This window comes from Lotus japonicus, chromosome 5 (assembly GCF_012489685.1).
Source record: "Lotus japonicus ecotype B-129 chromosome 5, LjGifu_v1.2".
NCBI lineage: Eukaryota > Viridiplantae > Streptophyta > Magnoliopsida > Fabales > Fabaceae > Lotus > Lotus japonicus.
This window is the reverse complement of record NC_080045.1, coordinates 62,901,476-62,927,901: the sequence shown is the minus strand read 5'-3', so window position 1 is coordinate 62,927,901 and position 26,426 is coordinate 62,901,476. Positions and strand designations below refer to the sequence as shown.

General features: G+C 36.7%; 3 protein-coding genes across 3 annotated transcripts; 1 reads left to right on the top strand and 2 right to left on the bottom strand.

Annotated features, from left to right (window-relative positions):
• Positions 1 to 4,409: 4,409 nt before the first annotated feature.
• LOC130721165 (leucine-rich repeat extensin-like protein 6) lies at positions 4,410 to 5,843 on the bottom strand. The gene has a single exon (XM_057571908.1). It carries the CDS (start codon positions 5,807 to 5,809, stop codon positions 4,577 to 4,579), a length of 1,233 nt encoding a protein of 410 aa, XP_057427891.1. The 5' UTR covers positions 5,810 to 5,843; the 3' UTR covers positions 4,410 to 4,576.
• Positions 5,844 to 9,241: 3,398 nt separating this feature from the next.
• On the bottom strand, positions 9,242 to 12,145 carry LOC130720279 (protein IQ-DOMAIN 19). Its single transcript, XM_057570908.1, has 4 exons — positions 11,391 to 12,145; positions 10,792 to 11,025; positions 9,686 to 10,384; positions 9,242 to 9,524 (listed from the first exon to the last, which is right to left on the bottom strand). Exons 1-4 carry the CDS (start codon positions 11,862 to 11,864, stop codon positions 9,504 to 9,506), a joined length of 1,428 nt encoding a protein of 475 aa, XP_057426891.1. The 5' UTR covers positions 11,865 to 12,145; the 3' UTR covers positions 9,242 to 9,503.
• An 11,380-nt stretch (positions 12,146 to 23,525) lies between these two features.
• On the top strand, positions 23,526 to 25,058 carry LOC130718161 (RING-H2 finger protein ATL34-like). The gene is made up of 2 exons (XM_057568659.1): positions 23,526 to 23,920; positions 24,641 to 25,058. Exons 1-2 carry the CDS (start codon positions 23,724 to 23,726, stop codon positions 24,900 to 24,902), a joined length of 459 nt encoding a protein of 152 aa, XP_057424642.1. The 5' UTR covers positions 23,526 to 23,723; the 3' UTR covers positions 24,903 to 25,058.
• The last annotated feature ends 1,368 nt before the right edge of the window (positions 25,059 to 26,426 follow it).

The following is a 26,426-nucleotide window of genomic DNA, read 5'->3' as shown; positions in this document are numbered from 1 at the left end:
TATTATCTATCTTATATCTCAAGTTCTTTAAACATACGTACGTTCTAACTTGAGCGTCTAAGTGTTATCTCAATGACATCCTCCGGACAAGATGAAAGACGGAGCTCCACGAATGTTCTTACATAGGGTAATTGAACTATATTTGGGTAAAGAAATCTTTCTTTTATTCCTCCAATGTAGCCAATTAATTTTCTTCATTCATTTTTTTTTTTTTTTTGAAAAGTGGAAAATATCATTAAACCAAATCAAATGGCCATAGAGGCCGTTACATCGGAATCAATCAAACGAACACAATCCGGAGGAACCTCCTCAACCCAAACATGGTTGGGATAGCTTGAGGAGTTCTTAGCCAAGTGATCAGCTACAGAGTTTCCGGATCGGCGAACAAAAGATAAACTAAAGCTATTAAAGTGCGTAATCAAATCCTTACAATCTTTAAGAATAGAAATAAAATAAGAAGCGCCTAGCAAAGGCTTATTCCAAGCTTCAAAAAGCTGCAGACAATCAGTCTCCAAAATGACCTCCCTGAAAAATAGATCTGCTGCAAGAGAAAGGGACCATCGAAAAGCTAAAGCTTCAGTAATCAAGGGTGATACCGCATCTATGGGAAACGCTGTAGCTGCTGCCATAACGAGTCCAAGCTCATTCCGAGCAACCACACCGAAACCCGCCGGCTGGTCTTGCTTCCAAGTGCCGTCAAAGTTTAGCTTGATAACGTCATGAGGGGGTCGGTGCCACACCGCCGGGAAAGAACGGACCTGGCCTGGTACCGTAATGCGAGATGGAGCCGCCACCGTCTTGAGCCGAGATATCAAATCCTCCACTCGCGCCTCCGCTCCTTGGAAGATACACCGGTTGCGAGCCTCCCAGATGACCCAAAGGAACGTAACACAAAGGGTTGCAAAGCTACTATCCTGGTGCTCAAAAACCTGCTGCATGAAGCTCTGCACCGTGCTATCTGGTTGTACCCGCAGTCCTCCCGTCACCGCGAACCACCAACGAGACACAGTCGGACATGAAAGTAACACATGCTCAATTGTCTCCTGATGAACCTGGCAAAAAGGACATGCCTCATCAACATCTATGCCACGAATCTGAAGCAGCTTCCTTACTGGGAGAATGCCCCTGACAGCCCTCCAAGCAACCTCCTTACAACGAGGTAAGGCTTGGACCTGCCAAAGTGTCTTCCAAAACTTGATTGGAGCTATATGAGCAGCAGAAGAGGATGCCAACCGTGAAAGCTTCTGCTGTCTAATAAAATTGTAACCCGACTTTGTGGAATACAAGCCATCCACATTATGAGGCCAGAACATTTCGTCAGCTCTAACTGTCAGAGCTAAAGGGATCTGAAGAATCATTTTCGCTGTTGGAGGCCAAAAGATCATCTCCACCAAGTCTCTATCCCAAACCTGTGCACCAGGAAGAAACAGTTGCGAAACCAACTTCAAATTCGCACTATGTGCAAGATCTTCCCTATAAATGAGTGGGCAACCGTCAGGCAGCCATTTGTCATGCCAAATATCAATAGAAGACCCGTCACCCACTTTCCAGCGAGCTCCATCCTCAAAGACCCATTTTGAGCGAAAGATGCTAGTCCAAGCATAGCTAGGACGGCTTCCTTTCTTTGCTGCACAAATAGAGGAGCGGGGATAATAAACTGCTTTGAACAACCTACCAAGAAGAGAATCAGGGTGCCTCTGAAGACGCCACCAATTCTTACCAACAAGAGCTGTGTTAAAAGCCTTAAAATCACGAAAGCCCACACCTCCATCAAATTTTGACCGACACAAAGTGTCCCAGTTTAACCAGTGGATGCTCCGGCGCGAGGCATCTCCACTCCAATAAAACTTGCTAATCATCCGCTCTATATCTGCACATAAACCATCAGGCAGCATAAAACATGACATAACATAGGAAGGAATGGCTTGGGCAACCGCCTTCACCATAACCTCCCTACCCATTCGGGAAAGAGATCTCTCCTTCCACCCCTTAAGTTTCTTCCATACCCTCTCCTTAACAAAAGTAAATATTTGGGTTTTCGACTTACCAATGATGGTTGGAAGCCCCAAATATTTATCATAGCTTTCCACCGCCTTTACGTTCAAAAGCCTTTTGAGCTCATCGAAGCGGGGACTAGGCACATTTCGGCTACAGGAAAGCATCGATTTGTCAAGATTAATGACCTGCCCAGAAACCCTTTCATAGGAAGTAAGGATGTGTTGCACACAAATTGCTTCCTCCAGGGTCGCTTTCGCAAAAATAACACTGTCATCTGCAAAAAGGAGATGTGAGATAATCGGAGCTGAACGGGAAATTTTAATGCCAGAAAGGGTAGAGCGTGTTATTTCCCTCTGAATCATAGCAGAGAACACCTCACCACACAAAATAAATAAATACGGGGATAGAGGGTCACCCTGACGGAGTCCTCTACCCGGATCAAAAGGCATCTGAGGGTTGCCGTTTAACATCACTTGAAAACGAACAGTTGTAACACAACTCATAATCAAATTCACCCACGGCAGAGGGAATCCCATATGGGTCATCACACTCCGAAGAAACGGCCATTCGACCCGATCATAGGCTTTTGACATATCAAGTTTCAAAGCCATATGGCCATTGCGGCCCGAACATTTTTTCTTCATAAAGTGAAAACATTCATATGCTATTAAGGCGTTATCTGTGATAAGACGCCCAGGGACAAAGGCACTCTGGGGGCCACTAATAACATCAGGCAAAATAAGTTTCAATCGATTGGCAATAGTCTTTGTTATCAATTTAAATAAGACATTGCACAAACTAATAGGCCTAAACTGGTTAGCATGCATAGGCTTCTTGACTTTCGGAATTAAAACAATGAGGGTTTGATTAATCATACCTGGGGACACATGTCCACTAAGGACCTGAAGACAAAAATGGACTACATCATCCCCCACAATATGCCAGAATTTTTGGAAGAAAAAAGCTGGAAGACCATCCAATCCAGGGGCTCTGTTCGGATGCATCTGAAATAAAGCTTCCTCCACCTCCTCCTTTGTGAAGGGTACCAGTAAAGAAGCAGACATCACCGGCGTCACACGCCCCGCCACCAAGCTCGTGGCCTCATCTATCCTGGACGGAACAGAAGTGGTAAACAAATTCACAAAATACTCTGTGAGAACCCTCGAAATGTTTGGATCATCAATCCACCTGGTACCTCTGTCATCAGCAATCTCATCAATACTGTTGCGTTTTCTTCGCTGCGAAGCCTTTTGATGAAAAAATCTTGTGTTCTGATCCCCATGCCTCAACCAGTGTGCCCTCGACCGTTGGGCCCATAGAATTTCTTCTTGTTCAAGGAGCATATCCAGATCTTTTTCTACTTCCCTGGACTCTACCACCACTTGTTCATTCTGAACCTGACTTTGTAAAACCTGTAATCTCTGTTTTTTGTCAGCCACCTTCTTTGGAATATCCCCATAACGCTTGCGGCCCCAACTGTCAAGAACTGACCCAACTATAAAATCTAGATAATTGATCAAAGATATCCAAATAATTGTGGATACAATTTAGTCTTCACCTTGCACATAGGGAGTACATATTGTGGCCTGAGCAAAGTTTCATTCATATTCTTTTTAGATAGCTTGTCACCATTTTCAAGTCATAGATTCAATTCACATTTGAAAGAGCATTAGTCTTATCCTATATCATAAATCCTTAATGCAATTGTTTGAATAAGCTTATGAGAATATTTTATGACATAGTTATAACTTATTTTGAATTTAATTTTATAACTAACTTAGATTACCTTAGGTTTTTTTTTTTAAATCAGATTAGCTTGTTTTGGTTAATAAACACTTAAAAAGTAGTACATAAGTTTTATCCTATTTTTTTTAACATAAGTTTAATCCTATTATAAAACCAATCATGCAAGCAAACACAATGTAGACGATTCAAATCCAAACATAAGAGCAAAATCACAAAATCATGCTTTTATACCATTTCAATCGCGATTTTGCAACTTGCATTAAAACTACCACACCGAATCACCTACATTATTAAGAGATAACTGACACGGTTATGTAATCTCATTCTTAACACATTTGTTCCATAATTACTAACCTAGCAAATCTTCATTTATGTCATTCCCATGTAGGATTTCATAACCTAAATAGGATAGGTGATTATATGCAATTAACACCAATAACATGTTTAGTTCTACAAATTTTTTTCTTGGTTTTTTAAAGTAATTTCTAGAAATTCTGAGTTCTCGAAACTCTGAGATCATATTAAGTTGGTAGTCTTTTTTTCAACAAATATTTTTTATATACGCACAGCTTATGAATCGATTTCTGAACTAGATACTTAAGAAACTCAACTATCTATTAAAATACCCTCATTTGAACAAAGGGTTATTGATGAAAAAGATAATCTTCCTTAAGCAATTAATCTTCTATTCAACAAATTAAATAGCAATCCATTTCCAAATGTTTTTTTTTACAATGTCAGTCACTAAGCCTGAGGATGAATCATACCTCCAAAAAAAAATTCAAATGACAATTTTTGGTAAAATAAGAAACTAAAATATCACAAGCTCTAATTATAGATAGTGACCATAGTAAGCTGGGGGAGGAGGCGGTGGTGGAGGAGGAGGCGGAGGGGGAGGCGGCGGTGGAGGGGGCGGAGGCGGTGGTGGTGGTGGCGATGCAGTTGTAACGGAACAACCAAAGGCACTACAATCAACAGGATGTGCATAAAAAGCTTTACACTCCATCTCCGACCTCTGCAACGGCCTAAACGGAATACAATTCTTCCGATCATCCTTCTCACGCAGCTTCAAACACGCTTCCGATTCACTGCAAAAGTAGTTAAACGAATACGTAAAATTCTCCAACCGCGGCAACCCACACACACTCGCCGGAACCTCACCGGAAAATTTATTCCCCGCCACATTCAACTGCTCCAACCCCTTCATCTCTCCAACACTCTCCGGCAACTCCCCAACCAACCTATTGAAACTCACATCAAACACCGTCACATTCACCAGCTCCCCAATCTCCTCCGGCAAACAACCGGTTAAACCACCGTTCGTGATGATAATCTCGTTCAACGTACCCTTCATCTTCCCCAAGTTCGCCGGCAAACAACCCTTGATGTCATTGTTCGCGAACACAAGAACAGAAGCAGGTGTGTTGGCAAAATTCTCCGGTAACGAGAATTGGAATTTGTTGTTGTTGATGAACAGAGCATCGAGTTTGAGATCGAAGAGTCGTGAAGGGATGTTACCATGGAAGCTGTTGAATCTGATGTCGAGGAATTTCAGTGAAGGGAGGCAGAGGAGAGTTGCTGGGAATTTTCCTGCGAATTTGTTGTTGCTGATGTCGAGTTCGAAGAGGAGGTGGAGGTTGGAGAAGGTGTGAGGGAGGGAGCCATAGAAGGAGTTTGAGTTTATGTGTAAGAGAGCTAAGTCAGTTAAGAGGCCTAGTTCTTCCGTTAATGAACCGGCGATTCCGGCGTGGTTGAGGTCTATTCCGGCGACGGTGTAGATGTGAGGGTTGTCTGGTGCTGGTGCACAGAAGATTCCAGTGTAGTTGCAGACATAGGGGCCATGCCAGTTGGAGGTGAAGTTTTTTGGGTCAGAGGTGATGAAGTGCTTCCATGCTTGGAGAGCTATGTAAGCTTTTGAGAGCCTTGGGTTTAGTTGGGTGAGTGGGGAAGAGTGGTTTTTAGTTTGGTGTGAGGGGTTGATGGAGATAAGAAGGACAATGAGGATGATCAAGAATGGTGTAATTCTGTAAGGGACTTCTGTTTTGAGGGAATAGATAGAGGCCATTAGAGGTTGTGAGTTTGATTTTGTGTCATATGGGAACTTGGATTTATATAAATGGTGCATGTTGTTGAAGAAGTTTTGGAAGTTTGGTGGATTGCAAGTTGACATTTTTCAAATAAAATCATGCATGATTATGCTTTTTTTAGACATTTTAATTGGATTGGACTAATATCTTTTGTTGTCTTAATCCACATATGTGAGACTAATTCATCGCTTCACGGTTAGGGTACTAAGCGGTATAGGTAAAGACTTGACTAATGCGTTCTTTCCATCCACAAGAGTTGAAAATCAAATTGCCATCACTTACTTAAGAGACGAAGTGTTGAAGGTATTTAGACATTTATTTATGAGACATGAGTGCTTCATTTTTCTATCTAAACATCTTTTCATTTAAACTTTTGATAATTATATATATTTCAAGTTATTTCAAATATTACATGATTGATTTCGCTAAGATATCATGTTCAAGTATATTGTGTATTCATGGAAAAAAACTCTTTTGTACCTATGGATGTATCACGTATGGATAGAAATTGATTGCATGGTGAATGCTAGTGCTACGAGCCAAAATGGAGCCAAAGTATTACTCGTTCTTATTATTCTGCATACATTTCTTTTTTTAATTACATGCAGTACATCATGGCAACGAACTGGTATGCATTGTAAACATTAAACAATAACAATTTGCTGGAGTTTTGTTACTTGTAGATGGCCTGAAGAAAATTGGTGCCTCATCTTACCAAAAACACGGTTTTACCATATTTTGCTTATTTATATGTGCAAATGTTGTTCTCTTTGACTATATATAATCAGTTGTTAGCAAATTAATTGACTTTGGTTTTATATTCCTTAATTTGCATATTATTGACCTAGCAAGTTAATGGACATAATTTCACTTTGGGGGTGAGAGAAACAAACTAAGTTGCTCTAGACTGAATTTCTAATCAAGAAAAATGTGGGTTAAATTACACTACAATAAATTTTTTGTTGCGTTTTCCAAATAAATTAGATTTAAAAGGGTAAAAATTTGAATTTAGGTTCTAAATAAAGTCCAAAAACGACTTGCTATCCAAAAGTTATACTCCGATCCTATGTAAATGGTATGAAACTTGATTATAATGAAATCTGAAAGAATCCCTATGATGATATATGTACCTAAAGTCAACACAAATGTTAATGCTGTGCCTGGAAGCAATGCTATGAAATTGAAAGGTGAGAACTTACATCGTTTTGTACGTCCAATTAGCACCTATTCCACTCCATAATCCATGTCCCTTTTAATTTGGTCAAGTAGCTTTCAGTCTTTTATCATTTTCTTCCTATAGCAAATTAGAGTGGCACTTGCTGAATTTGTTGCTTATTTATATTCAATATATGATCACTAGTTCATCAAGAGGTGTCGTTAACTAAAATTAATTTAGTATAATTAAGTTTCTTTCAAAATCACTGTGAAAAGAAAGGCCAAGTCTTCATAATAATCAGTTAGACTGAAGACGGTGGAGTGGGTAATGTAATTCTAAGAGAAGAAAATCTTAGCTTACATGGTCTATTCAAGCATGCTAGAAATTAAAGAAAAAAACATTCTTTAAAGAAAATCATTTTCTTGTAACATGAAACCTGTTTAATTTTATCCCACATGTAATAATTAATAAGAAACTTATTATAAAGGATAGAGTGCTGATCAAAGTCAAACCAATATAAGATAGCCGAGGAAGATTTCACTTTACTCATCCTCTTATTTTATTTATTGAGGATTGTGTGTTTGAAGCTTAGAAGAAAAAGATAAACACTATCCAGCCAATTATATATATAACAAATGCTGTTTTTTATATTAAAAAATAGCATCATTGGATTGCAGTGCTATTATTAGATTAAAAATGTGCTAACACATATATTTTGAAATGTACGAGAACAAAACTAAAGGACAATGTATCGTTTTGCACTAGAGAAGGGGGTATAGTGTTGTTGGATTTCTAGAATGTCGCTTCCCTGAAGTCAATGTACCATAACCAAATGACTTGACTGAGTAAAACACAAACTAGCACGCTGTCATTCATTTTATTTTTTAAATAAAGTATAGAATTTAATGTATAAACAGTTTGATAATATATATGTTTGGTAAACTTTGTCCTTGTTGTCTGAGTAGGTGAAAATTGAAGAGAAAAATGAAAACTAAGATATGAAGTGAATAAAGCATATGGGTGTGTAAAGTTTTTTATTTTCACACATTATCAGTTTTTTTCCCTTTGACTTGTCTTTTACATATTATTAGTTGGTAGATCTAAGCTATGTATGTTTTTATCTTTATCTGTTTGTTTTTCCCAAACTCTTCATCCCTCCCATCCCATGCTGTTTGGCAATTTGAGGACTATATTGCTATATAAGCTGATTTGAGTGATACAATGTCTTCTATATGTACACCTTTTATTATACTCCACAAAGCTTCGCTTTTTTTTATAAGCCGCCAAGCTTTGTTGAAGACATTATTATCGCAATTAGAGTATTCAGCCTACATCCACCGTACAAAAATCAGAAGTACTTAAAGTTCTATTTCTAGAAGAACATTTTATTTTTCCTATTGCTTATATTCTCCCTTGTAAGGTTCCTATTGCTTATATTCTCCCTTGTAAGGGAATGAAACGTGCATGGAAAGGATAGCATGATGTTTGAAGAGTTATTGAAGTCATTGTTCAAGACATGATTTCAATATATGTAGCATTGCTAGTATTGTATTATTTTTATATTGTATTTTCTTTGGGCTTGTAGGATTTAGGATCGGACCTTTTTGGTATTTGTTGGGCTTGTAGTTAACAACCCATATAGGCTAGGTTATTGAGCTTATGCTTTGGGCCTTATAAGGTTTGTAGCCTCATTAGTTATCAGGCCAAGTGTGTATTTAGATCCATAATGAGTCTTAGGTGTCATCCTCACTATATAAGGGTTGATCTCTTTGTATTTTGAAACTTTGAATTCATTTTGTAAAATTTTGAGATTAGTCTCTCTAGGATTTTCTCTTTAGGAATCTCAACCTTGAGAGTTATTAAGAGATGTTTCTCTTGTGACTTCTCTTATGCTTAGCATTTTACCTTAAATGGTGGCACCACCTTCATCTCTCCACATTTTTATTTTCCTTCCTTTGATTACATGAAAGAATCATAAATTTGGTCGCAATAGACTTCTCTATTCCCATTTTGCCATTATAGACACATGAAAGAATCATAAATTCTAATATCCTTTATGGTCCAATAGACTTCTATATTCTAATTATTTTAGTTTTCTTTTCTGTCATGACTCATGAATTTGGTAGCAATTATGCTTCTATTCCCTCTCTTTTACATCTAATATAAACTCTCCATGAATAAGTAAAACGTCAATTTTTGTTGCATCCACTCTATTTTCTGCAAGAAAATGAATGTATGAAAGATAGAAACCAACTAAAAGAAAATCCTCCTTAGTCCTTAGTAAAATAGTGCTGTTAGGAAATATCTCAGACTATCAATCTTGCAATGTCTTCTCACAAAGTAATCCACAAACATAGCAGACACTGAATAGAAGAAAAAAACTCTACATAAGTTGGACTTAAATCCCTTGAAACGATCGACTCTATACTGTAAATGCAGAGTTTATTACTTTGTTTTGAAGTCTTGAAGAAGAACCCTCAACTCCAGATTTTTGGTGTTCCTGCAAAGTGGCACACTCAGTACCTATCTTCATGTGCCTGCAGCGAAAGCAGTAAATGATGAAACATGGACAGAGCTAGCAATGTAACAAACCAGCTTATCCTATATCAATTTTTTTTATTCTTAAACTTGTTTTCTCTAAATTATTGTTCTTATTTATGATAAAAACGTGGTAAGAGAATGGTAAGTAAGAACTCACATCATATGCAACAAGAGATCTGCAGTAATTAGTGTTTGTGAGCACTGTACTTGTGGAGCCACACTCACTATCTTTGAGTGAAACTGCAGATCTGTCAAGCTTGATTGACCATGGATATTGGTAGTTCTGAGCAGTGGCACCCACATGTGAAGATGACCTCTGCATCATCCTAACTGGTCTTGGCACATTCCTTCCTTCAATTGAAGGCCTTCGACGGCTCGGTTGCCTCTCAAATGAATCCGGCCTTTGTCTCGGTGCGCTGTGTGATCTGACTTTGGCCCTTGATGATTCTGTGTTAGCCATGTAATTTGGGAACAAAGGGTAGTCATAGGACATCATGGATTCTGGATAAGGCGGCTTAGGGAAAGCAAAAGGATGCTTCGAATCATCGACTCTGGACATAGCGGAGTAGTACTGAGGGCTGCTCTGGGCTGTGCTGAAGCATTCCTCAAAATGGCCACTGCAGGCTTTTGGACTCAACTCTGTCAAACTTGATGGAGCTGGTGATACCTTGTTGTTTTCATCCTTTGAGTATGAGCCATTTGGTGTATAATGAGTGGAAAATCTATGGTTTTCAGAATGCTCTTGATGTCCATGATCATGATGATATACACTGTTTCTGCTTCTAGAGTTGTATTTTGATTCACAAACATCCATCTCCACAATCTTGATGTTATCTTCAAAGTTTCTATCAATTTCCTATATGCACAAAACATTTCACATCATCACTATATAGAAGAACATCATTTTCCCCTCAACTTTCACCTTAGAATTCTTTGGCTTTTGCAAGAAATTCACCCAAAAGAAATAGTTTTCTTTGCATGAATTGTATTCAGCACCAGTTTTTTTATGTTACTTCAAAACAAAATTTATAACTTTCTTCTCCTGCAAAATTTATTTGTCAAATTGGAAAGACTTTGCAAATAAACAATTATTTTCATTCATCATATGATTCATATTATATAATTACCTATCATGTATATATAATATATGCCTATAAAAAAAACCATCAGTCCATCATGTATATGACATCAATGCTGAAAATTTCAACCATCTTATTACCATCAAAGCATAATTGTAAGAAGTTATGTAAGTATGTAACTGACATTATATATGTGCCTGAATAAATCATTCTCTGTAGTGATTCTTTGTGCTGATTGGTTTTGATTAGGCTTTCCTTCTGACACCATTCGGATCCTCTGAGCACGAGCTCTGGCTTGTGCTGTCAACAAAGCCTGCATGCATCTCAGTGTTTCCTTAGCCTGTTTTCTCACCAGATGACCCCTTACTAGTGCCTGCAACTTCACTAGTCCTCTCAGAGCACACAATGCTTTTCTTGCCTGTCACAAAAAAGCATATATTGACATGCACCACTTACTCACATACCATGAACATAAAAGAGAAAATTAGTGTATGTTTGGTTCCCTGAAGAACCTCAGAATCAATTCTGTCGGATTAAAATCGATTTTGAATATATTAAAGATGTTTGAAAGTCATTTTGGAGAAGTTATTCCAAACTCAATTCTGCTTTAAGCAAGAAAAAGCAGCTTCTACGTTGAACATAACTAATTGAAAGATTTTACCACTAAATTTCACAACATTTCCTTACACAAATCAATTTTTTTCGTAAATGTATTAAAACGTGAATCATTTCACATTCAACTTATAATCAATTTAGTCCAACATTAATTGTGAAGTAACATACCAGGTGAGACCGAAAGACAGATTGGATTTTAATGGCTGCTGCCTCTTCAACACTTTTAGATGCTCCATTGGAACCAGAAGCCATGCGGATCACTGCAGCTGCAGCCTGTGCAGCCGCCACAGCTGCATCAGCTGCAGCTGCTGTAGCAGCAGCCACAGCCGCAGCATGCTTTCTCTGCTCATTCTGAACATCCACAGCCGTTTGCACTGTCTGTGAAGCAGTGACATTTGTTTCAACCAAATTCAATTCCTTACAAGGTGTTGTTGTTGGTGTGGATGTGGCTGTGGCTGCTGTCGTTGCTGATGATCTTCTAAAGCTCCATCTCTTCTTCTCTTTCGGGGTTGTCGAAATTGGAGTAGTTGGATTTTCTGTTCCATTGGAAAAATTCAGGTTGTTTGCAGATTTTTCCTTCTCCTTCTCCTTGTCTTTCTTGCCAGATAAAAAGTTTTTAAGCCATTTGCCTGTCTTCCCCATCCTAATCAAAAGACCTTGTAATCTAACATGGACAGTTGCAATGCAACAACTTAGAAGAAAGTAACCAAGTGATTTGTAGATCTCTTCATGTCTATATTTGATAAGTTGCACATAGTACTAGAATACATGGTCCCCTTATTATAAATAGATAACGCTATTTGACAGCCTAAGCCCACTGTCCCATCACATCTTTCCTGTACAAACACTAACCACCATTTTCAGAGGATCTTTGGATCAATGTCTCATGTATTAAAAGAAGCAAAGAGGAAGCTCACCTTGTAATTCAATAGGGCTAGTGTGTTTGCACTAGTGTTATATATCAGAATTGATTTTGATAAAATTGAATAAAAGTGACTTAAAAATTTATGTTTGGATAGATTTATTGGAAAAGTAATTTTTATAAGGTAATGTTATGAAATTCAATTATAAAATCTCACACTTGATTATGTCTATCGCAAAAGTTACTCTCGTAGGCTAATCAATTCTCTAATATTGACGGTCATTTATATAACTACCTAAAGGTTATTATGATCAATGAGAATTGATTCTCCCAAACGGGGAAGCAAACACACTGAAAGTGATTCCTTGCACTCTAAAGTGAAAAATAATTTTCATTTCCCATGCTGTCCTCGAAGGAAAGTAAAGGACCTTAGTGGTTGTTAAGGGTGTTATGGTGATTTCAGCTGTGAGTTAATATGGGATGGGGTAGATCAGAAACCATGTGACAATAGGTGATGAACATGCAGCATCCTTGTAAAATACTCCTATTTAAGTATTTATGTAGAAGAGCTGTCCAATTGAGTTGAGGGTCCATTGTATTGTAGGGGTCATGAACTATAGAAAATTATAAAGACACTGTGGGATCCACTATTAGGTGATTGCGTAGGGGTCATGAGGAAGTACACGTGCCTATCTTATCGGTGTAGTTAACACTTTTAGAGTAAGCTTTCAAGTGTTTAAATTTAAGTGTTTATTTCTCCCTTAATACTAGCAGCTTTCTTCCATTTGACCCTACCCATGTTTTTGTCCTGATACCAAGACCTTGCAAGAAGTCATCTTACCTTTACATTTCCTATAACCAAAAGATGCATGTGTTCAATTCAAGAGCTTTTATGTTACATGTTGAGCAGAATGTGGTAGCAGTTCCCTCTAAGAATGCTTAGAAAAGTAATTTTTGCTTGTGCATAGTGTTTATAGGCATAACCAATCAAGAGTTTCATTTGACATAAAAGTAATTTTAACAAAAAATTTGATATTTTTTACAATTCACTTTGAGTTTCTGGTTGGTTATGTGTATGGGCACTCTGCTTGTGCAAGAATTGCTCAGAACTTTGAATTGCATGCATAAATGAACTTAAATATATTGATGGCGTTGCGTCACAAATATCCACAAGCACTATAAGAGATTTTGCATAGTTCAATTAATCTGTGTAATAATTTCAGACTCATGAATGAGAGGGCCACCGACACCATGTTAATTAAGTAGCTAACTAGATTGGTTTGCTTATTTAATGATTGAATGCAGTAACATCATCTCCCGTGCTGGTTCTTAATTCTTAATTCTTAACACTATTCATGTGACCCGTACTGCCACATGTGTTTAAGTAACTCTTAAACAATTTTGCTTCAACCATGAGTTCTTAGTTCTTAGCACTATTCATTTGGTCACACCAACCACATTATTTTTATTTTTATAAAGTAATAAAACAAAACTCATAAAGTAATAAAATAATTGGATGAGAGAGAAAAAATAATTTTTTATGCTAAGAACTCAAAAAGTAAAACTTCTTACATAAGAACCTAGTTCTTATTTTTAATAACTAAGAACTTCACGTCATCCTCTCCAATGGTTAAGAACTCAGTTCTTAGTTCTTAGCTCAAAAATAAGAACTAAGAATCTTGCATTTGAGATGCTCTAATACTAGAAGTGCTTGATCCATGTATAAAAACTTTATTCAGTTACAGGTTGTAAGGGTTGCGTTTTTAAGGTTTTAAAATCGATAGAAGAAATTGCAAAACATAAATTGCCCCTTTATATTTGCACAAAAATGGGGTAATATTTTTTACATAGGCTTTTCGAAAGGCGAATTTCGACTCAACGGTAAAGTTGTTGTTATATGACTTTAGGGTTATAGGTTTAAAGAATTAATAACTTTTTCTAAAAATGTAAGGTAAGACTATTTATATTGGTTCTAAAAAGTTTAACTGATATCTCTTTAATCCTCGTGTATAACGAGAGCTTTATACCGCCAAAAAATTTCATGGCTTTCCTGAAGATAAAAAAGGGTAATAGCCTATGTGTAGTGGATTGATAAATTAAGCTATAATGTATAATCAATGCTCAATAAATTGCATGCAAATAATGTACTCCAAAAAAAGGCAAACAAACAAAATGGACCAAATCTGTTAAAACCAATGGTTGTTAAATATATACATGAATCTCAAATTAATTGGGCCAGGCCCCATCTTACCATATGATAGACTTAGTTATTTGTATTATTATGAACTATGAAGGATATCTTTTAATAAACAAATAACTACTAGTTGGCAGTCACATGGCATGTTTACATGCTCCCTTACTTGAATAGTTGTTCTGTTGGGGGAAACACCACCTTGGGATTTGCCTTATTTCCTTCTCTAATTCTCAGCATAATTCCTTAATCACTCCTTAGTTGATAATATCACCAAACAAAATAGCCTATTGTTATTCTATAAATAGAACCAATAACACATTTTTTATCTTTGCGTGCCGGATGCTAGTTGAAAGCACGACGGTGAGTGCAATGTCCACAACGAAGCAAGACAGGGATATGCTGATAAAAAACACTTCAGTAGTTCAAGTTAACTTCTAAATCAGAGATAGCAACTCAAAATTTTAAAGAATATTAAGAGAACACATTAAGTAATGTTTTTTTGTAATTTTTTTAAAAACTAATGTTTTTGTAATTAAATAATCAAACTTGTATTTATAAAGCATTGCATGACCTGTAATTAAAGAGCTAGTCTTAAATAATGATCACACTTGAGCAGTCTTTTATTTGTTTAATGATAGTGTCGGCTCTATTTCACTTCAAGTGGATATTTAACGGTCAATCTTCTTTTGGTTGTCATCATCACGATATTCACTTATTTCTAAACTCTTTAGATCGTCCAGAACGATATTGAGTTTGATAGCTTGTTGAACATGCAAGAACACCTATGATCTATTGCAACCAATTTCATTAAGGAAATCAAAAGCTATAAATGAAATCAGAATAGTGAATTTCGAATCCAAACCCACCCCTACCTTGTTTTAACAAAGTAAATATTTGTAATTTACACATGACTGTAGTTGAAACAAGGTAGTATAGTATAGCATAACAACAGTAATTAATCAAATACATGAACAAATTCTAAAAAGATAGAGGAGACAAACAAAAGCTATACTTTGATTTGTGATCATTTTTTTTTTTACCAAAAACAATCCTCTTATTGTTAAAACAATAATCAATAAATGATTAAACGAAACCAACACAAAATCATGAAATGAGGTAATTGATTATTGTATATTGCAGTGATGCACTTTCTTAGAAAGTTACTAATTATACTTTCAGATAAGGCTTAAATATGTTGGAGGCCCCTATAAAATAGGGTTCCTTTGGTTTAAGCCCCTACAAAATTTTTTCTTGGGAATAAGCCCCTAATGAGAAAATAATATATAGTGATAAGCCCCTGCCGTCAACTTCCGTTAAAAAATATATGAGTCAGCAAACGGAGCTGACGTGGACCTTTGCCACCTCATCAAGTGGGCCCACAAGCTGTTGACGTGGAAATGAGAAGAGAAATATGAAAATGTCAAATGTGGGATTTGAACCCAAGACCTAGAGCATAATGGGCAACATCCTTCCCACTAGGCTACAAGCTGCATCTTTAATACAAGTGCAAAATTTGATATATATCTCATTTAAACTAACAATTTTTTTTAAAAACACCATAATCAGGATTCGAACACCATAAATGGAGGATCATACTCAATGTCCTTACAATTGAGCCACTGGCTCATTTTGTTATTCATGCGCACAACAATATATATATATATATATATATATATATATTATGTAAAAAAAAGAACAAGAATTCAACCCCACTTAAATCATAAAAAACTATTATTTTGTTCTTTCAGTATATATACTCATTAGTACTTAAAAAAAGTCAATATATGAACTCTAATAAATTTGTAAGATTTAACTTTTTTACGTTTTAAAGTTTTGTAAATATGTTTTTCTATTTACATTTAATATTTTATTTTGTTTCAAATTGATACATTATATAAGAGCGTCTAAGAGCCTAAAAATGTAATTTTTAGATCTACCACATCAAATTTATTTAGCATTATCAGTTTGTTTTTAAATATATATTTAGTTTTGCGCTAAAAATACATGCATAAATTAGGCATTGACTTAGTGGTTAGAGCCTCCTCCATGAACCTCTATGTTTTGGGTTCAAATCATGCTTAGGACATTTTTAAATTTTTGGTTGAAATATTAGCAGCTTCAGTTTAAATAAGATATATATTAAATTTTGCACTTATACTAATGATGCAGCTTGTAGCCTAGTGGGAAGGATGTTGCCCATTATGTTCTAGGTCTTGGGTTCAAATCCCACATTTGGCATTTTCATATTTCTCTTCTCATTTCCACGTCAGCAGCTTGTGGGCCCACTTGATGAGGTGGCAAAGGTCCACGTCAGCTCCGTTTGCTGACTCATATATTTTTTAACGGAAGTTGACGGCAGGGGCTTATCACTATATATTATTTTCTCATTAGGGGCTTATTCCCAAGAAAAAATTTTGTAGGGGCTTAAACCAAAGGACCCCTATTTTATAGGGGCCCCCAACATATTTAAGCCTTCAGATAATGTATAAGTTTCTGGGATGACATAAATCATGTAAAGACATGTTTAGAACATAATACCCAGAGATTTAATTAATTAATATGATATCTGGTGTAGAAGATCCTCTGGCTATAGGTGGGGCTGAGTTTTAATTTCTTCTCCTTTGACTGTTTCAGTTTCACATGTGCAACACAGTCCACATCCCTTCAAAGACATTCTGTTATTCATCATCTCTTAATACTTGATTTAAAACAAAATGGAAGAAAACACAAATTAAACACTTGTTTATTACACTACATGGCTTAGAATACAAAAACATTAGAGAATCTCTTCAAATCTCTAGACTACTCCTAGTGCTATTCACATGGGCTTCAAAGATTCTATCAAAGGCATGTGAGAAATGGGTTTTACTGGAGACGGATGCTTTGATACCTATCAGCCTCTGTTTATATTTATGTCCCTCTTGTACTAGTGCTGGTTGCCGGCACATGCTTGTTATCATCAAATTGCTTTCCCCATGTGAAACTAGCAGAGAAACTGGTTGTCCAAAAGGAAGAGGGATAATCATAAAGAAGAAAAACACTGAATAATTGTTTGTAGTTTAGGCCAGTTACATTAAGAAAAACTTTATCAAAAAATTTGCATTTTAGTGATCAATCTGGGGCTTGGTGTGTGTAAACTGTAAAGTGTGTTTGTGAATTGTGCAATCCAAGTGTGTATATTTTTTTTTTTTGATAAGCAAAGCAATATATTGATAAGCACAAGGGGTGCAATCCAAGTGTGTATATACTAAAAGGCCAAAGTAGGCTAAGCCCAACAGCACTTCCAAACAAGAAAATATGAGAATCATTTAGTAGTGAGAACAAAACAGTTGTGAAGTAGAAGAAGGGATCGTAACACCCTTGAAGCCCATGTATTTATCCAATTTGAGTATTAGGCCTCTTTGTTTTTTTTTGGGCTGCTAAAGAAAGAAAGAACAGAAACAAAGTGAACACAGAACTATCATAATTGCATTGGACCAAAACAAAAATACTATCATAATTGCAATTTTAGAAGCCTTAGCTGATTGACCAAAAAAAAAAAAGCCTTAGCTGCAAAGGGCGTGCTTCTTGAGCTCATCCAGCGTGCCCTTAACTTCTCAAGTTGAGGCTTGTTTATCTCCTCAATGTGACAAGCCCACTAGAACTGGGCATGGGCTCCTTGTGGAGGCAGCTCAGCTCCTCGTCATGCTTCCTGTTGGTGTCTAGCTGGTTGTTGATTTGGGAGAGACGCATGTTGAGCTCAGCATATTGTCACTTTGCTAAGCCACAATGTAGTGTGTGTTGCTGGAGGTTCAATGCGGGGTCTGGAAGAGGTAGTGTTGGATGACAGCCTCCACGTTGGATTGACCGAAAGAGAAGATCTTCTCACTAGCAGAGAAGACGATGAGAGCAAGTTTTGCACAATAAAGGGTCCAAAGATCGCATGATCTCTTGAAAAGGCCGGTACGACGCTTCGAGAAAGTGACTTGAAAATTGCTCTAATTGGTAATTTTTTTCATCTGTATTTTTTTGTTTTCTCTTGCTTTTCTTTCTAGATGTTTCAGCAGTTGATATGGCTACAAGATGAATGAAATGAAGGGAAATTATGAGATTAGAGGATGAGTTGCAGAAACATTTTAGAATGTTGTAAATGGTTCCTTTTATAAGCATTTTTTATATAAAACTTTTCATTGCATTTAAAACTTGCAGTGTTGTAATGAAAAGTTGTGCATAAAAATGTATACAAAAGGAATCATTTACACCATTCCAAAATGTTTCGGAAACTCATTCTCTAATTTCATAATTTCCCTTCATTTCATTTATCTTGTAGCCACGCCAACTGCTGAAACCTCTAGAAAGAAAATCAAGGGAAGACAAAAGATAAGATGAATAAAATTACCAATGAAAGCAATCTTCAAGTCACTTTCTCAAGTGTTGTAGCGGCCTTTTCAAGAAATCATACGATCTTTGTACCCTTTATGGTGCATAGCTCGTTCTAATCATTTCTCTCCAAGTGAGAAGATCTTCTCTTTTGGCCATTCCAACGTGGAGGCTGTCATCCAACGCTACCTTTTCCAGACCCCGCACCGAACCTCCAGCAACACACAATACATTGTGGCTTAGCAAACCGACAACGTGCTGAGCTCAACATGCATCTCTCCCAAATCAACAACTAGCTAGACACCAACAGGAAGCATGACGAGGAGCTGAACCACCTCCACAAGGTGCCCATTCCCAGTTCTAGTGGGCTTGTCACGTTAAGGAGATGGACAAGCATCAACATGAGAAGTTAAGGGCATGCTCAATGAGCTCAAGAAGCATGCCCTTCACTACAGTTCTTCTACTGCTACTACCAACTCATCAATTTTTTGATGTTGTTGGTGGTCTTGCCAATGCCATGATTCCTTTCAACCACCCACCTCCACCACCTCGTCAAGTGTTCCTAACATAGTTTTTTCTCGGGGGTCATGCTTCAAGCTCATCACCATTAACCTATATAATATCATGAAAATGAGAATTCAAACACTTGTGCAAAATGGATTTTACTGTCATGCTCATCACAATGTGTAAACCCTCGTTTGGGTGAGTTAAAGCAAATTTTAATTCACAAGACACAATATTCAAATAATTTTAAAATTTAACAGGTAACCTTATCCCTAATTTTAAAAACAATCCATTGTGGCTGAAGACATTTACTTAATTGATAAAGCTTCAACGTGTACAATATATTTTCCAAAAAATCTTAATTAGCTCAAATTTTCTTAGAAGATAAAACTCATCACACCTTATAGGGAATTTGTTTCTTCCAATAAAAAAACAACTATGGTAATTCCATACATAAATATAACAAAAAGACTTATAAAAAGGGTCGAGAAAAAAGTATGCAAAGATATCATACAATACAATTGAGAGTTTGGGTTCTCTGTGAATGATCATCCACCATGCCTCATCCAGCAAAATCTTAACCATTAATCATTATATTTAAAGGGTCTGATTGATTAATAGATAGAAACTAATTTTTCTTTATAATGAAATTCATTTTTTTACATCAGCTAGATCATAAGACTACGAGAGAGAGAGAGAGAATCTTGATTCAAAAATTTATTGTCCTCCAAACATTTTGAAAACCATAAAAACTCTACAATGATGATGTGAGTAACGTCATCTGTAATTTTTTTCCTTTTTCATTCAATTAAAAATACATATAATTATGCAAACAAACCCTAAAAAATCAATGCATATCACGTTGTCATGAAAATCAAAATTTGTCGCCTTTCTTAAATGTAACAATCTAATTATTCAGATAAACAAACAAATCGTAGATTAGTCGCAAATCAACACATGCAATAATCGGGATTTCAGTATCATATATGAGTTTAATGGATATGCACTGACAGTGTAAAATAGTTTTACACAGTCATCCAATCAAAACATGCCACATAGGAGAGATAATTACATTTGACTTTAATTTTAATTAAAAGAATAATATATTTTCTGATTTGGTGGAATTCAATTGTATGTCTGTGTAAAACTATTTTACACTGTCAGTGCATATCCATTAAACTCATCATATATACCATAAACTCTAAAACATTAAATTCGAAAATAATTATGCATTAAAATTTCAAGATTCTAATCCCAGTATAACCCATTTTAATACCACATGTAGAGAGAAATTTCTCTGATTTATACTAGACATTATAACCAAATACAAATAAAAGAAAATATAGCAAATACCACACATTTCAAAGACACCTTCACAAGCAATGAAGATCTCATAGAAGCATGATATGAGAGCAACAAGAGCTTTTATGTGATCTCTCTTTTACAAACAAACTATTCGATGAAAAAATAAGCTGCGCATGAGACAAAGGGTGATAGTGCTCTCCTTAAATATAACCTAAAACTCAACAACTCTCCATAATTAGTATTGGGCTCATTAGGTTAGGTCCTGCACAAGAACTTAATAAACTTACATGTTGGGCCTGGCCCAATTAATAAATATACACATGATAATTATAAAAATGGTTAAATACGTTTTTAGCCCCTGATAAAAGGGGTGAAATGGATTTGATCCCTCTAAAAGAAATTATAGCTTATAGTTCTCACCATTAATGAAATAGATTAAATTAGTCACTCAATTTTTTTTAGCATTTTTAATCGCCACTAAAATAAAAAATAAATAGTGTGGCAGTTAAAAACCGACGGCGATTAAAAAAGGCTTAAATACTCTAGAGGTCCCATAAACTGTATGAAGTATCAAAATAAGTCCCTAAGTTTTTTTTTTGACATGGGATCCCTGAAATGTTTTTTTTAATCTAAAAGGATCCTTACACGTGTTTCATGCTTATCTGGCTCATTTTTTACACATTCATCAATTCCACGTGTATTTTTATTTTATTTTATTCCAATTGTGTTAATGAATTATAATTAACAACTAAATCTCAAATCAATCCCTAACTAAGTAATCCATATCTAATTAATCTCAAACTCTATCAGCATCATAACGAACCCTAAAATTAGAAAAGGGAGAAAGAACGAAGAAGACAAGAGAGAGAACCATCAAAGGGAAGAAGAAGAGCAACTCTCATGCTTCTTCATCTCAGCAACGCTCTTCCCGATTTTTTGAACCAGGACGATTCCATGATCTTGGAGATCGTGATTCATGTACTCGGGTTCGGGTCGAGAAGCTTGGTGATGAGCCTTCGAGCTTCTAGGGAGAACCATGGAGGGCATTTGAAGTCTCCTCTGTGAGATTCCAATCATCCCTGTCTTCCTTTATGACTAGCAGAGCCCTTGGATTTCCCTCTTTCCCGATCTCGTCCCTTTTATATCTCTCGAATCTCTCTTTCTCTCACTGGGTTTGGGGTTTTTTGATTAGGGTTAGGTTCAGTTGCTAATATATGTCTGGGTTGAGAACAAGATGAAGAAGAAGAAGAAGATGGTGGGAGGAAGGGAGGTGGTGGGGGTTGGGCTTGTTGTTGGGTTGGGGTTTAGGAAATTTCGGGTTTAGGGTTCTGTCAACCGCCACAACTTCCTCTGATGGAGGCATTGAAACGGAGGTTTCAGATGCATGAGCTTCTTCCACCATTGTCGTCTTCGGCGAATTTTAGAGAGAGAAAGGTTTTTGCTTCAGATTCCACCCAAAACCATGCTTCCTTCATCAACTTCTGTCTTCGTTGTCGCCTTTTCTCCGTTCAACCTTCGCATCTGTCACCAGCGAACCTTCTTTTTCCTTCACCTCACCTCTGCTTCTTCTTCTCCTTCTTCGACAATCCTCTTCCCCTTACCCTCTTATCCACAATCTGATCTTTGTTAATTAAAATAAATAAATTTGTTAATTATAATTTATTAACACACTTGGAATAAAAATAAAAAAATCCACTTGAAAACTGTGATTGTGTAAAAATTGAGCAACATAAGTATGAAACACGGGTAGAGCCACATAAGTGGGTGTTGTCTAGGTTTTCTCCCCTTTCCTTGGCCTTCACCATCTTGCTCCACTCGCTACCATGCCACTGGTTTCCCTTATCGTCGCACTATAATTCTGGCAGAGCCGATGTGTTGTATAAAGGAAGCGTTGGTTAAAAATTAAATCGTAATCTTCTCTGCTCAAAAGTCAATTAGATCTCTGTTAATTTGGGGTTTTAGGTTCTTTTGCACATTCCTATGGATTTTACTTCATGTTTTTTGGCTGGGTGTATCAGCTGAGTGTGCAAACTTGTTCTTCATTTTCTTTGGTTTTGTGCATTGTTGTAGCACTTTTAGAGATATTATTTCTCGTATGTTGTAAGTGTTGTGAGACAATTCTTTGGGTTTTATTCCATACATCTTTGACAAAAAAAAACTGCAAAAGTGGGCGGGGTTGCTCTCATCAAGATAATATAATTATGGTATCATAATCTATCCTAGATCCGTTTGTTTGTTGTGGAGACATCTCATATTTGGGTCACCCGTTGTTGTTCATTTCACGCTCCAGATGTTTAGCCTTGGACTTGGGGGTGCATGTGTTAGAAGTCCTACATTGACTAAAGATTTGGTAAAACAAGTGTTTATAAAGCGTAAAGCAACCCTCAACTCTTGAGCTAACTTTTGGATTAAGTTAGGTCTTCTTAATTCTAATAATTTCCTTAACAATTTCAATGGAGTCACGACGGTGGAGGGGATGTCGGAGTAGGAAGCGCCGATGATTTCACTGGTGATGATGGGAACGTATCTTTGGCCTCTTCGGTCGTCGCAAAACTGCTTGCGGCGGTGGGTTTCTGTATAGAAATTATTTCTGCCTTACGGATCAGTTAACGTCGTGCCCAAATGTGAAACTTAAGTAATGTGTCAAATTGTTATTCGCAGACAGAGAAGGGTGCAATTTTCATGATTTTTAAGGCTTTATACTCCACCGATGCCACTTTAGCTGAGATTCCATCCATCATCACAGTTCAAGTAAAAAATGAAGACATGTCACACTATTTATCACTCTCCCAAAGATCAGTTATGAATGCTATAGTGTCGTTCACACAAAGATTGTTTGTCTGTTTTCGACTACCCTCTTCGTGAACCACGAGTTTCTTCAGTGGACACGAAAAAATCATCCACCTGACCCAACCCAATGGAATCTATATATAACCAGTAAAATTCCTTCATTCACAAAAATATCTAATTTGCCACGTCTTAGAACCACGACACATAGTTCCATGTCCACCAAAAAAGACACATAGCTAGCTGTCACATATGCACATGATGAACATCCCACATAATTATTATCATTAGAAACCGCTTGCTAGCTTCACTCATGAAAATTCCCCCTTCTAACTTACTTTTGATATTTACCAAGAGGTGAACAAACAAATGACAATAATTGATCACCCAACACATCACGTAATCATCATGATTGGGTGGGTCTCAGATATACATAGATTGAAATCATGACAATAATAATAATTGTACTGCTGATGAAGAGTTGTGACTAATGGCTGGTAGTGGTAGACTCCCTGGTGTTGGTGTTCCACCAAGGAGGAGATCAGAGCATCATCCTAGATATCATCATGAACACCACCGTAACTCTAATTACCTCGCCGATTCATCAGTCACTGCTTTGGATGAAACTGCTATTCAGGCGAGGCAACGGTTGCAGAAGAAGCTTGGACACTTCTTTTCCTCTTTCAGGTATATATATTTATGTTTTTCCCCACTTCCATTCAAATTAAGCTATATCCACTTTTGTACATGGATTTATATACATCAATATCCCAAACAACTTAATTAATTAAAGAATTAATGTTGGAAATTAGAGAAACATGGAATTAGTTGTAGCTATATTTTCCTGTCAATGCTTTGTTATCATTTTCCTCTAGCTTCTTATATATATGCACAAGCTCTCAATTGAGGAATTTAATTACTTTCTTAATTCTTTTCCCCCCTGCTCCAGAGTGAAGATTCACATGAATATATTTGTTTGATTCAGTTTGGTACTTCTCCAACTCTTATTATATTGATTACATCTGGTTTTTATCGATATTAATATATAAAAAAAAATATATATATATATATATATATATAGACATATATCTCATATGCCCGCTAGCTGTCCAAATAAACTACTAGTCTATATATATGCACGTGATAATTCTATGACATATGAACATGAGGCTTGACCAATTTTACCAAAAAATAGAATCTCATTTGACTATCTATTTCTATATATGGTGTCAACTGTCAAGAAATATTGTTGTTATACACCCAATTCGAATCCTTTTCAGTCTAATTGATTAATTAATTTTCCGTGTCTTCTTTTGTTCTTGCTCCAATGTATATACAACTATGCTTATTTGAGTATTGATTTACTAACTAATGAAGAATTGTGCCACTTTGTTATTACATTTACAGGTCAGATGATAATCCTAACAAAGAAGTTAGTTTACAGAAGAAGGATGCAGGGTTAGGTCGGAAGTTATTAGAAAGCTCATGGTTGTTGCGTGGCACCAAGTTTAAGAAAGAGAGAAAAGTTTGTGCAGTTTGCTTAGAAGATTTCCAGCAAAAGCAGCAGGTTATGAACCTTTCTTGCTCCCACAAGTACCATTCAGCATGTCTTCTTCCCTGGCTTGAAGCTCACCCCCATTGTCCCTGCTGTAGAACCTCAGTTCAGTAAAGCCCTGATATATATGTTCTTGTTCTGTTGCGATTCAAATTCAACGCATGTTGATTGCAAAATCAGTTGTTTGCAAAAGTTTATTTATTTTCTTCTAATGTTTAGCACATTGGTAATTTCATCACTACATGAAATTGTTGTTGTTAGCGTTCAAAACACGAAGTGTGGAATTCAAATTTTGAACCACTCAACTATTGAGTCGATTAGGCCAACACTAATAAACGTTGGCTTATCGTCAACTAATGTCGCTCACAACTTACACCAATATTACTTGCCAATTTACCGTCCATTTGGTATTCACAAGAGGCGATTTCGAGCTAACGATAATATTATCGGTCAACTTAGCGTCAGCTTGAGCAGACACAAACGTGATATAGGCTGACGATGTCAATACTAACCTTCAATGGTTACATCGCTTGATTGTCATTTTAAGTCTCTCACACCCTGACTCCAACCCCGTCGCCCGGCCGCCCCAAGCGTCCCCCCTAAAATCTTCATACTTTCGAACTTTCACCCCACATTTCCACTGCCACCTCGTCACTCTTGCTCTCAATGCCTCGCTGCCCCCAACTTCTCACCCCCCGCCCCAAGCTTCTCACCCCTCAAACTGTCACACTTTCAAACCCTCACATTTTCGTTGTCGCCCTGCCATTCCTACCCTTAATAGCCGCCAACCCCATTTCTTCTCGCGCTCCAAGCTCTCCCTCCTCACACTCTCAAATCATCACCCTCACATTTGTGTTGTCGCCCTCACCACCCTATTGCCTCTGCCCTCAACGGTTGCAATCCCCACCCCTCGAATCGTTATGTCATTAAGTGGTAATTTTGGTTTCTCATTGGTGATAGAAGTAACTTTTGTATTGTTTTTTGGTAAAAAAAAATCTGCACATATCTAACAGGTGAAAGAGTAAGGAGAAAGATTACATAAAATCAAAGGGTTTTTTTTTTTCAAAATCCAAAGGGTTTCTAAATACATAAACCCGACATGGATCTATTTCAACGTTTTGTGTTATATATGGATAAAAATGATTTTTTTTAACATAACGGGCTAAGCCCAAAATCAAATACTAAGAGTCAAACTCCAACGGTGAAGAGGGCAAATTCTCACCTAGATCTATCCTAAGGAGATGGTGGCAACCACCCAATGGGGAAGAAAAAATATGTAAGTCAAAGTAGTCAAACAAAAGAAGCAATGTGAGACATAGCAAGGCAACTGCCGCCAAAATGATTTAATTTTTTTTTCTTATGAATTCTTTTTATAAATATCACTGAACAATACATTCTTAAATTATTGGAAGTTTTTTCTTTTACCATTAATCTTGTGTCATTAAAATATTTTAATAAAAAAATTAATGGTTGAGATTAGAAGGGTTCAAAATAACTCACTTGCCTCTTTTCTCTCAATTTTCACGGGTATTTACAAATCGGTCCCTATTTCCATTTGTTCAACCTTTTCCAACATTCTAATCTTAATCAACCATGTTTTGTCATGACGCATATCAAACTTCCATTGGATCTGCGAGT

What these genes read in the sequence shown, in the direction of transcription:
- LOC130721165 (XM_057571908.1), bottom strand. Translation starts at nt 5,809, where the DNA reads ATGGCCTCTATCTATTCCCTCAAAACAGAAGTCCCTTACAGAATTACA.
- LOC130720279 (XM_057570908.1), bottom strand. Translation starts at nt 11,864, where the DNA reads ATGGGGAAGACAGGCAAATGGCTTAAAAACTTTTTATCTGGCAAGAAA. An exon ending in CTGTCTTTCGGTCTCACCTG is followed by an intron (nt 11,026 to 11,390) that starts GTATGTTACTTC and finishes TTTTTGTGACAG; the next exon opens with GCAAGAAAAGCATTGTGTGC. An exon ending in TATTCAGGCACATATATAAT is followed by an intron (nt 10,385 to 10,791) that starts GTCAGTTACATA and finishes TTGTGCATATAG; the next exon opens with GAAATTGATAGAAACTTTGA.
- LOC130718161 (XM_057568659.1), top strand. Translation starts at nt 23,724, where the DNA reads ATGGCTGGTAGTGGTAGACTCCCTGGTGTTGGTGTTCCACCAAGGAGG. An exon ending in CACTTCTTTTCCTCTTTCAG is followed by an intron (nt 23,921 to 24,640) that starts GTATATATATTT and finishes TTACATTTACAG; the next exon opens with GTCAGATGATAATCCTAACA.